Source organism: Pieris napi, chromosome 19 (assembly GCF_905475465.1).
Source record: "Pieris napi chromosome 19, ilPieNapi1.2, whole genome shotgun sequence".
Classification (NCBI taxonomy): Eukaryota; Metazoa; Arthropoda; class Insecta; order Lepidoptera; family Pieridae; genus Pieris; species Pieris napi.
Genome location: NC_062252.1, coordinates 1894861 through 1907530, shown reverse-complemented (window position 1 = coordinate 1907530; position 12670 = coordinate 1894861). Strand labels below are relative to the sequence as shown.

Genomic DNA, 12670 nt, shown 5'->3' with positions numbered 1-12670 from the left:
TTTATTAAATTCCAACGTTCCTTCATTTTTTATTGCTGTTTTACTTTTATGAAAATTTATCCATACGGACTTCACCGCGGAAACATTCGGGGAGGCTTCCTAGAACCTCTAAACGTCAACATCTGTTAAAAACTCGATTTTCGAAATATTTCAATTTTCTTAGCGGGAAGTTAAAAAGAAGAATAATAAAAATATGAAAAAAAATAAAATAATGAAACATAAAATTTATTTTAATTCGTCCAGCAAAGCGGGCGCGAAACGGCTAGTTTATATATAAAGATATACGATGTGGTATACGAAATGTCCCATAAGACCTAAGAAACTGAAGTCTTTAATAAAAGTAGTAAAGCCACCTAATAAGTTTGTTAAAACTTCTAGAAAAAACCTCTACGTCTGGAGTCTAGAAACGACAAACTTGATAAAAGTCTTAGACGCGCATTTTGGGAGAATAGTTCAACTGGAGCCATTAACTGTCGGTACTTGGAATAACGTGATTACATCGTCCATAGACAGGACGGTGAAGATATGGAACATAGATAATATATTTGAGCAGGTTCATAAGATTGACAGACAAGAACTGCCTATTGATTCTGTGAGGTGAGTGAAAATGTTGACAAGTTAATTGATTTTCACAATCGTGTGACATTTATAACAATGTGAAGCTTCAACCTTAACTTGCCTACCAGCTTTAGTGTCGAATGTGTAATGTGACCTGTCAATTGTTTCTTTTTTTTTAATTCTTTGGACAATGATAGACTGACAATCTGTCAAAAGTAGATTACGGACTTCTTTTTGAAATAAGAATTTGTGAATTAAATTTGTAACAAAAATTACGGATTCTGATCATGATTTTCCTCCTGGTTTAAATTACATTAACACTTGGTAATTTGAAATTTGAAATATGGCTCCTTGTGTTTAAAATTATCGAGAGTCAATTGTATTTAATATATAGATAAAATCTTTTGTATTTTCTAGCCTTGCCCGCGACAAGCAGTTAGCTGTAACAGTAACTCGTAGTTGCTGGGGTCTTTGGGACACGGGGTCTGGGAGGCTTTTAGCCCAACTTGCTGAAGCCCCTTTAGGCGCTATTGTGACCCATGCAATTATAACCCCGAATGGTGAAACTGTAGTTACTGCTGAATCTGGGAACGTTGTTATATGGGATCTCTCTGATCAACAGGTATTTGTCTATCTTTTACAAATACATATGTATTTTCTGTTTTAAACAAGAAATATTCTATATCCCTGTATTCATTATGATGTATTTTCAAACATATTGACATTTTTTCTTTTTTTTTGTCATATATATCGCGACCAATACGTTTTTTTATATGATTTTTCTTCATCATCATCATCATCCATGGCTATACATCCCTTGTGGGCCTTAGCCTCCTCAAGTACACTTCGCCGTCGCAATCTATCCAGTGCTACCCGTGTTCAACATCAAACCCCGATGATAAGGAGTTTTCAAAAAATCTTCATTTTTGCTCCATTCACTATGTTTGTATTTATAAACATATTTAAGATTTTTTATTTCATTCATAATTCTCGATAACAGGTAGTATTTAAAGAAGAACAGAAGGTTGTGAAGCAGCTGTTGCTTCTAGAAGATGGCACCAAGTTAGTGACCATTTCAATGCGGATTCCAGCGGATAATGTCGACAATGTTGCTTCTGCGCTTATTGTAGCTAGAACTATACCTGGTAAGTGTTCTGTATAACTTTTATAAAACCTTGGCTCGGTGGACTCCTTGAGGCAGATGAAAAAGAACCTGTGGAGCTACAACCTCAAGGTCTGGGCCTCATTCTGTCTTCATCATTTTGATTTTCCTACGCAAGTAGGTGATCATCCGTCGGTGACTCAAACACATGGTATTTTGGTTACAAAGTCCGTACTTATAATATTCTGATTATTATTATTTTATTTAGATGGAGAAAAGATCTATTCAGTCGATTATGAATTACGCGGGACTGGGTATAAGACAGCTGTGGTATCAGTGGATGAACATCACATAGTTGCACCAGGATTGGATAAGACTTTAAGGGAATGTCTCCATGTATTTCACGCCAGGACCGGAGCCAGGCTGCATAGGTAAATCGATTAGGGTCATTGATTCTAGACTGTAAACCTTCTTTCAGGACCTGTTATGCTGACAAAAAAGCATTTGACAGTACTCAACATGAGATTGTGACTCGAGACACCCGCGTGAATGGGCCAACTCTGGTCTATTATGAACTGTAATATGCAATACGATAATGTTGATTTTTGATCCGGCTCGGAGGACCAAAATATTTTTTTTGTAAACTATGTCGTTCATGTTTAAATGGCCCTTAAAAATACATTCATATGTAAATTCAAATTCTAGAATTCCAATAAAAAACAGTGGAATCAAAGACATGCAATCGGTTGTGGCATTACCACATAAACCACACTGGGTGGGAGTGGTTGGAAATGACAAAGCAGGGATTCTGGATATTAAGACTAAGAGACATGTCAGGTCTGTTCTTTGTTTTATATGTCCAGTATATACCTACAGTGTACATCATTCTTGAAATTTTATTTAATAATAATTATTTAATAATTTAAATAAAGGCATATTTATTCCTTGAAACATTCATCCATATTTACAAAAGAATCACGCTTAAAATTTTATACAAAAATAATTAAAAAAAATTCAAGGACCTCTTATAGCGTATATACTCCAACTGGCTTCATCTCTCTCTCTCTCTCTCTCTCTCTATCTTGATAATTTTTATCCCAATCTTCCCCAACAACTTCTTTAAACTCGTCAGCCCACCTTTCTTCTTTTCTCTGTTTGTACATCTGTCATTGTACAAGCGAGCCCGCACATTTGCACTTAATTTTTTTGCAATGGGATAGTGCATCAATATTTTTTTGATTTATCTTGTAATTTAAGTATACATTTAAAGAAGTTTTATACATTGCTTGCATAATATAAAATTATTATTTAAAATTTAATTAGGATTGGGTAGAACTTATTTATTGCGATGTGATTATTTTATTATATTTTTGTACTGCAAAAATCCACCGACCGATAATTTTTTTAACCAAATACATTCTCCATATTCATAACGATTTAATCAGTTCCAATGTGGCACTGTATTAGTAAAAGATTGATAATTTTATAATAGCTTAAACACGCATTTATATTCAAGATTTGTTCCTCGTTGGAATGGCGCCTGCACGAAAGACGGAAAGACCGGTCTTTGTGCACCTTCCCGGGGGGGTTTAGACCTTATTGAGTTGAAACGTGGAACCTCAACCCAGCAGCTGATCTCCAGAGCAGCCGAAGGTGTCTTCTCCATCATCACAATGTTCAGCTCCACTGATGAATATGTGTTTTATTATCATAGTGGAAGGAAGACGTTACGTGTCTTCAGGTATGTTTTCACAAGACTTTTATTTATATTAAAGTTGATTTCGTATTTTTTTAAATATTTTAATAGTACTTTATTAACTAATTAAAACCGTAATTATCACAATTTAATTTTTATAAATGAAAAAAAAAAAATTAACTTTAAGCAAGATAAGACTATGATTTTCTTCTGAACTCGGTCCAACTTCTCATCACTACAATAGTCTATTGACTCTCAATCAGAACTGAGCAGAGCGTTCACTGTTAACACGATCAAGAGTCAAAATAGCGCCACAAGCCGCTCTAGGCATTTGCTCTGCTCTGATTGTTCGTAACAATATTCGTACATTTATATATTAAGTAATGATTCCAAACTATGAAACAATTAAATTAAGAAAACAAATAAAATTAAATCATGACTCATAAAAGTAATAGAGAAATCACAAAGTAATACAAAAATCAATGGTCAATTGACTCGATCATAACATTTCCCGGTAATCCTAGACAGATATATCTAATCTAAATTAATATATTTTTTAACATAGGACACTAGACGGTCGAGCTATAGCCGAATATCGTGCGCCCGCTGAAGTGACTGGAATCGCAAGCGCACACGCAGGAAAAGCTGTCGCCATAGCCTCACAAGATGGCTGCCTCACTGTTCTCAATATCGTTGATCCACACAAATAGATATCATTAAGCAATTAGTGTCATGATCCTTGGCGTTGCGTATAGATGTGGGGCTGCAGCTGAGTTTCATCATCGTCGAGGCTGAATGCGAAATTCCACCCGCATCAGCTTGTTCTACAACTGAGCGTTTTTAAGGCACTTGCCGCGTCAATGTGGAAACCAGCTGACCACCTGAAGTATTTCCGAATCAATTCAACTTAGGGTCCTTCAAGAAAAGAACGTACCAATTTTTAAAAAGCCGGGAGCGCACTCGCGAGCCTTCTGTCGGTGGCGGTATCACTTAACATCGGATGGGCCTCCAGCCTATTTGCCTCCTCTTATAAAACAAATTCTAATTGATATATCAAGACACAATCTCATGTGTCAACTGTCAAATATATCAAACTTTATATACAAAAATGGTTTGACAGGTTTATGAAACTAGATTTAACTTTTATGGTTAACGTTCTAACGGGGTTTAGTATACAATATATATGTATACGCACTCTCAGCAATCAAACGGTCATAGATTTGGCTAAGTTATAATGTTAGATTGAAAGGAAAACACTTAGAAGTGTTAAGTACAACAATTTGATCCGACATACAATAAATATAACATTTCTTTGAAGATTTAAAAGTCATCGCATACTGTTTATTATGACATCCGAAATGAAAATAGATGCGCACAGTGCTTTTATGAATCTTAAGCGAAACCTTAACTGGACCTTCTCTTTAAATTATCATTTAAAAATAGCTATAATACACTTAATATTAAGTAGTTTCACCCGAGAAACCCCCCGTCTCATCTTAATTCGGCCCAGCTGCAAATATGCAAATAATTATATTTTTTCTATAGAAAATATCATATCTTTTGTCTCTCTCTAAGTAGTTTTAGTAGTTCGAGCAAACACATATCTGATAGAACATATTTTAAAGTATTAAGGTAAGAATAATTTAAGACTAACAGAACGTAAAGTACAAGCAAATGACTGTGATAAAAAGGACTGTTTTGGATTTATATGTTAAGAAATGGATATATTTAAGTTATTGTAACACGTTCATAGATTCGTTTCAAAATAAAAAGTTATTAGAGATTACTATGCATTTTATTTTTGTACTCGGTTTTACCCGAGTTACTATTACATATTTATAAAGCTGTCAATCTAAAATCCTAAAAAAATATGTTGGGGGTAGACACAAAAAGTTTGAAAAATGTAAAGTTCTCTTTATGTACCTTAATAAATAATTAACAGTCGTACATACAAATAGTACTTTTTGACAATATCTTAAACTTAGCAATACTGATCCCACTAAATCGTGAAGTTCATTAAAAATGTTCAGTTAAATACATTTGCGTATTGAGCTCAAAAATATTTTAAAGTAACTAAAAAATATGACTTCACAGAGACAACACATTAAAAAATTAAAACAATATTTTGTATTAAGTAAGATTATCTGTTATCCAGGTAATGGAATTGGATAAACGCAAATCTAATTTCTGTCACCACTGTATTAAACTGATTAGAATGTTCATAAACATTTTGTTCCTTTACTCAAAGCAATATCGAATTCCGAACTATTGAAGTGACAAATTTCTAGAACAACACTTTAAAAATCAAAGAAAATATATTCCCATAAATGGTGTCCGTTAATATTGAGTTAGATAAATCCTCAAAAGCCTTATAAAAATCGGAAACTGTTTTTGATCTGTGACACTCGTTAAATTTGAAATTTTAAAACTCGTGTTCTGATACATAAATATAAAGCTTGGCTACAGCGATCCCACCAAACTGCCCTTTATTGTAGAGCTCCATAGACAACTCAAGCTCAATACTCTGTGGCCCTTCCAGGGAACGAACTAAGGACATCACCGCCTGATTTCCGGTTTGGGTTAATCTATAATAAAGAAAACAATATTAATGTAAAGGATATTTATGTAAACATTCCTTGGGTGCTAGACAAAATCGCTACCGTTGGAAGTGGATTGCGTGACAAAGCGTAAGCTAATGTTCATTCGCATACAAAAGCCTTTGGTGGTAGTGAGGCACGCCTCATTATACTAAAAGAGATTTGGCCTTCGAATTTTTCTGTTGCAAAAGTGATTTTGTCTCAAGATATTGTATCAGACATTCTTAGTTCTTACTGAGAATAAAAAACTCAGTTTTGAATTGTGCAGCCAGCAACGACTAATTTTTAGCCTTGACTTTAAGCTATCGCGGAATCTGCTTAAAGAGTATTAATAATATCCATAGCGCTAAATCACCTGCATCATGAGCATACCCCCCCATACACACCATCATACAACACAGCTGAATTAGGTATTACTTAGTTAAATGTATTGAATAATTTTTATACATTTTTTCCTATTTGAACCTTTTTGTCAATATTATGTATTCCACTATGCCTATATCGTTATTAGAATTGTTTTTGTTATATATAAGTTATGTTAGGATTAGGAAATAAATAAACTTAACGTCTACACCAACACTGTACACTACAGCCAATCCAATCGTGGCGAGAGCATCTTGTAAAATAAAAATAAAATAAAATATGTTTATTATGGAACATAAGATACATGTATCACTTATTCCACGTCATTAAATTTGAATCTGTAGGCATCCCTACTCATCGGAAAAGAAGACAGAGGTTGTAGGCCGAGAGAAAAAGCCGGCGTAAAAAACTCTCGCTAGGTACTCTTTTAAACTCTTGTCCCTCGCTTTATTTACAGACACCGACCAACCATAAGTATTATTGAAAAAGTGTCACTTACAAGAACGAGTTTATATCCGCCTTTTGACTAACAGATGGCGGTGCGTTGACATTGACAAGACGTAGTTGGAACCGCATTTTAGCGTAAGCCCAGTTCGGACCACGCATTGTAAATATGTCCACCTATAAAAAAGAAAAAACATGTTTACAATATCAAATAATATTTTGAGTCTAGCGTTATGAGGCGGCATCATTCCACGTTTCATTCGTTTGTTAGTTCTTCCCTCCTATGTACTACTAACTGAAATAGTGTTTAGGAAGTTACCTCACAAAATAACCACTAAGGTATATAAAATAAAAGTACCTGTGTTTCGGGTATGTAGAGGTTGGAGACAAACGTAATGAAGTTGTATGAGTATGTGCTTGGTTGATGCGCGCACTCCCAACCCCAAGGAGGGCAGTAGGTTTTAATCTTGGTGCAGCGGCTGAAAATGTAAAAAAAGTTATAAACACTATTAAGGGAACCCACAGGAATCTAAGATGTATTCCAAAAGAACAGAAGTTCTACAAACGTTGTGTGAAACAAAAACTTGGCGATTAAAAAGACTGGCGGAGAGTAAAAATTGAAGTTCTTCTCTTGAAGAACTTGATTTGAGAACTGGCAGTAAATGTAAAATTAGAAGCATTTAATGTATATTTCTTTTTTTGACGTTCATAAGTGTACATTGTGTTACCTACATGAATAAATGAGAATTGATTTGATTTAAATATTTAAATACTCTATAGCAGGTCCTTGGAAAAAAAAATATCTTCTTTATATATATAATTCTTCTGTGAGTGTGTATGTCACTGAACTTCTCTCAAACGACTGGACCGATGTTGATGAAATTTTTTGTGTGTGTTCAAGGGGATCTGGGAATGGTTTAGATTCACAAATCAGCCCGCCAGATGGCGCTGCAGTCGGTACTTTCATACTTTGCTTTACTAATCGCTTGAAATATCATGCAGGGCAACGTCTGTCGGGTCCACTAGTTTCTAAATAAAATTTTAAGTGTTTTTTTTAAATTAAAAATTTATTTGTCGAGAATCTCCAAATTACGTGACGTAATAGATGAACGGTCCCTTATATATAATACTTACTGCCTACTCTCCAGACGGTATCCATTAGGACATGATATGCGATGGCACCTATAACCACCACGCGTGTTTAGACAGACGTCCGATGCCCCTTCGTATTGACCGCCGCTTGCGCAGGGTGCTACACCAGTTTCGCACTCGTCTATATCTGTAATAATGTGTTTAAACATCGACAAGTCAGAAGGGTTATTCTATTGAGTTATTCTAAATATACATCACAAATACATGATAAAAAAGAAATGCAAGTTATAATTGGAGAAAAAGCTTAAATTGCCAACTAAAATAAACAGAAATATACTAATAATACCTAGGTACTAACACATAGCAATATGTTATGCTTTAAAATGGCACTTGAAAACAGTAAGGAAGTAGGTAAGTTTGTCACATTGAAAAATATGATACAACGTTTACAAAGGAAAAAATAACCAACATAAAATAAAAGTACTATTTAATAGTAGTAGCTATTTTCAATATGCGATATTATTCGCATCATAATCATTACCTATACAACTCCTCTTATCCTCCGACAGCCGATATCCAGATGGACAGAAACAGCGATAGCTTCCTGGCTCATTCACACACTTCCCCACGCAAAGGTGTTTAGACTTGAACTCCGTACATTCATCAATATCTGAACAGGTTCTGAAATTAAAAAAATATATTTTAAAATCCTACCATAATAAACAACAATTATCTAAATCAGCATCGTGATTAATATAAAAAAACCTGTTATCTGGATTTAGCCTATATCCTCTGTGACAAGAGCAACTGTACCCGCCCCAAACGTTATTGCATCGTTGAGAACACAAGGACCCAGACGGGGCCTCCATACATTCGTCCACGTCTACACACACCTGTAAATAATATTAATAATAAAAAATTATATTTTTTATTATAATATTAGTATTTTATATTTTATGCAAAATAATTTATTCAAAATTCAAATGACGAATTGTAAATTAAAATGTCACGTGTTTTTATTAGCGAAGAAATAAATTTAAAAAATTAAATTTATTATGTGTTTATATTAATTTTCGACACTTATTATTTTAATGACAATTAAATTCCTAACATTTCTTCCTTATCCCTGCCTCTAATGTCGGAAATCTAAAGTTTTAGATTTGTATAAATATGAAAAAGTTAAAAGACTTAAAAATTTGTTTGCCAAAGAAGTGAAACTTCTTTGGCAAACAAATTTGCCTGACATGTGTACTTTGTTTTTTTTGCAAACTTAGTGAGGTTTCCTTTTCACTATACACAATGCAGCAATACTAAAATATGAATAAAGACTTAAGTAAGAAATTACCTTATCATTAATAGGGGCCGCCTTAAAACCTTTATGACATTGACATCTGTAGGAACCAACAGTGTTGATACAGTCAGCATTTTGAGAACATATAGGCTGAAAAATTATATGGATTAAAACAATTAATTAATCACTCTGCTTTCATCAATCATTTTGCTTACATTAAATGCTTTATAAACATGCTCTTAATGTGTATATGTATCCGTCTAATGGACCTTGTTCGACACAATTTTTCTTGTGTTTAATTTAGTAATTTTACACTAGGATAGGAAATGAAATTGAACGCACAATTTCAAGGTGAAAGCAACTAATCGATGTACGCAATTTAATTCTTAGGAGCGCCAGCACAAAATCTGGCGCGGCCGCAGAGCAGAAAATAATAAGTCTCATTTGTAAGAGTCCTTCCTCGAACTTTTATTTTGTTCCCTTTAGAATAGAGACTTGAGCCCTGGAATGCTACTACAAGATTTTACTTGGCGCCTGGTAGATAGTATCGTTAATAATCATTAAGGGTCACAGCCCCAGGGACCATACCTTTTAAGTTTGATTTAATCAATATTTAATTATTATTATTACTATGTAGGTTAACAATATTGTAATTTATACTGTATATTTCTGTGTTGGAAGTAATCAAATTTATTGATAGAATCATATTTATAAAACATACCGAACTTCCTCCTAGATCGCATTCATCGACATCTGCGCATTCATGATCGCCGATGAGTTTATGCCCTTGGGGACAGCTGCAGGTATATCCACCAGGCAAGTTGGTGCATATTTGTAAGGGACCGCACTTAGCTTCGCCAGTTGAGCATTCATCAATATCTAAAAAAAATATAATGTCTCGCTTTTTATTTCAAAAATGTTGTATTCAAAAAACCACTTTCTCCCTTAAAATAACTTCCAACGTTAAACAATTAAATGATTTTGCATTTTCGGCGACATCCAGGATTTGAACCCTCACGATCTGAAGTCGTACAAGCTAACTCTTAAACTTGAGAGAAATCTGTCCAAAATAGTTTTTTACTAAAGAAGAACTAAGTTTCTCTCATCAGTCTTTTAACGTAATTTTTAAAAATAGTTACTCTCTGTAAAAACATTTTTCGTTCAATAGACATGTATTTAAAATGTTAACACCAGTTTCGCACTCGTCTATGTCTGTAATAATGTGTTTAAACATCGAAAAGTCCGTAGCGTTATTTTATTGAGTTATTCTAAATATACATCACAAATACATGATAAAAAATTAATGCAAGTTATAACTGGAGAAAAAGCTTAAATTGCCAACTAAAATAAACAGAAATATACTAATAATACCTAGGTACTAACACATAGCAATATGTTATGCTTTAAAATGGCACTTGAAAACAGTAAGGAAGTAGGTAAGTTTGTCACATTGAAAAATATGATACAACGTTTACAAAGGAAAAAATAACCAACATAAAATAAAAGTACTATTTAATAGTAGTAGCTATTTTCAATATGCGATATTATTCGCATCATAATCATTACCTATACAACTCCTCTTATCCTCCGACAGCCGATATCCAGATGGACAGAAACAGCGATAGCTTCCTGGCTCATTCACACACTTCCCCACGCAAAGGTGTTTAGACTTGAACTCCGTACATTCATCAATATCTGAACAGGTTCTGAAATTAAAAAAATATTTAAAAATCCTACCACATTAATAATCGACAATTATTATCTAAATCAGTTTCACTTCAATTTAACCTGTTATCTGGATTTAGCCTATATCCTCTGTGGCAAGAGCATCTGTACCCGCCCCAAACGTTATTGCATCGTTGAGAACACAAGGACCCAGACGGGGCCTCCATACATTCGTCCACGTCTACACACACCTGTAAATAATATAATAATATAAATTATATTTTTTATTATAATATTAGTATTAGTATTTTATATTTTATGCAAAATAATTTATTGAAAATTCAAATGACGAATTGTAAATTAAAATGTCACGTGTTTTTATTAGCGAAGAAATAAATTTAAAAAATTAAATTTATTATGTTTGTATTAATTTTCGACACTTATTATTTTAATGACAATTAAATTCCTAACATTTCTTCCTTATCCCTGCCTCTAAGTTTCGGAAATCTAAAGTTTTAGATTTGTATAAATATGAACAAGACTAATTAATTAGTTTGCCAAAGAAGTTTCACTTTTGACATGTGTACTTTGTTTTTCTTTTGTACACTTAGTGAGGTTCTTTTTCACTATAGACAATGCAGCAATACTAAAATATGAATAAAGACTTAAGTAAGAAATTACCTTATCATTAATAGGGGCCGCCTTAAAACCTTTATGACATTGACATCTGTAGGAACCAACAGTGTTGATACAGTCAGCATTTTGAGAACATATAGGCTGAAAAATTATATGGATTAAAACAATTAATTAATCACTCTGCTTTCATCAATCATTTTGCTTACATTAAATGTTTTATAAACGTGCTCTTAATATGTATATGTGTATAGTATACGTCCCGTATCCGTCTAATAGACCTTGTTCGAAACGATTTTTCTTGTGTTTTATTTAGTAATTTTACACTAGGATAATAAATGAAATTGAATGCACAATTTCAAGGTGACGGCAACTAATCGATGTACGCAATTTAATTCTTAGGAGCGCAAGTACAAAAGATGGCGCGGCCGCAGAGCAGAAAATAATAAGTCTCATTTGTAAGAGTCCTTCCTCCAACTTTGATTTTGTTCTCTTTGGAGTAGAGACTTGAGCCCTGGAATGCTACTGAAAGATTATATGTAGTTAGTAGATAGTATCGGTTACCCCAGAGCTGATGCTTTCCTCGTTCAACGCTGGCATTAAAGGTACACTGCCACAGGGACCACCCTTTTAAGTTTATTTTAAGTTTCTATTCATCAATATTTAATTATTTTTATCACTATATAGTTTTTTTTTTTAAGACAATTCACACCAATTGAACTAGTCCCATGCTAAGCTGGTGAAGCTTGTGTTATGGGCAACGGATATACATACATATTATAGATAGATAGACATATAAATACATATTTAAACACCCAAGCACAACACCAAATGCTCATCACATCGATGTTCGTCTCAGCCGGGGATCGAACCCGGGACCCATGGATTCGCAGTCAGGGGTACTAACCACTAGACCAATGAGTCGAATAGTTTAAGAATATTGTAAATACTGTATATTTGTGTGTTGGATGTAAGCAAATTTATTGATAGAATCATATTTATAAAACATACCGAACTTCCTCCTAGATCGCATTCATCGACATCTGCGCATTCATGATCGCCGATGAGTTTATGCCCTTGGGGACAGCTGCAGGTATATCCACTAGGCAAGTTGGTGCATATTTGTAAGGGACCGCACTTAGCTGAGCATTCATCAATATCTAAAAAAAATATAATGTCTCGCTTTTTATTTCAAAAATTTTGTATTCAAAAAACCACTTTCTCCCTTA

General features: G+C 33.8%; 2 protein-coding genes across 4 annotated transcripts in view; one reads left to right on the top strand and one right to left on the bottom strand.

The window, feature by feature from the left end:
* The window catches only part of LOC125059009 (NACHT and WD repeat domain-containing protein 2), a 46561-nt gene extending 41421 nt beyond the window's left edge, over positions 1-5140 (top strand). Inside the window, exons 27-33 of the mRNA XM_047663091.1 lie at positions 379-597; positions 976-1180; positions 1559-1703; positions 1929-2091; positions 2366-2497; positions 3177-3401; positions 3922-5140. Of these exons, the coding sequence (XP_047519047.1) occupies positions 379-597; positions 976-1180; positions 1559-1703; positions 1929-2091; positions 2366-2497; positions 3177-3401; positions 3922-4066 (1234 nt within the window). The 3' untranslated portion in view covers positions 4067-5140. The remainder of the gene's footprint in view (positions 1-378; positions 598-975; positions 1181-1558; positions 1704-1928; positions 2092-2365; positions 2498-3176; positions 3402-3921) is intronic.
* A 115-nt stretch (positions 5141-5255) lies between these two features.
* Positions 5256-12670, bottom strand: part of LOC125059010 (fibrillin-1) — a 29426-nt gene continuing 22011 nt past the window's right edge. Inside the window, exons 21-32 of one of the 3 annotated variants that reach the window (XM_047663092.1) lie at positions 12453-12601; positions 11490-11585; positions 10932-11059; positions 10710-10849; positions 9865-10022; positions 9198-9293; positions 8618-8745; positions 8394-8533; positions 7895-8039; positions 7119-7239; positions 6816-6937; positions 5256-5941 (exon numbers count right to left, since the gene is read on the bottom strand). In XM_047663092.1, the coding sequence (XP_047519048.1) occupies positions 5779-5941; positions 6816-6937; positions 7119-7239; positions 7895-8039; positions 8394-8533; positions 8618-8745; positions 9198-9293; positions 9865-10022; positions 10710-10849; positions 10932-11059; positions 11490-11585; positions 12453-12601 (1586 nt within the window). In that variant the 3' untranslated portion in view covers positions 5256-5778. The remainder of the gene's footprint in view (positions 5942-6815; positions 6938-7118; positions 7240-7894; positions 8040-8393; positions 8534-8617; positions 8746-9197; positions 9294-9864; positions 10023-10709; positions 10850-10931; positions 11060-11489; positions 11586-12452; positions 12602-12670) is intronic. The other 2 variants (XM_047663094.1, XM_047663093.1) reach the window with 2 other exon arrangements.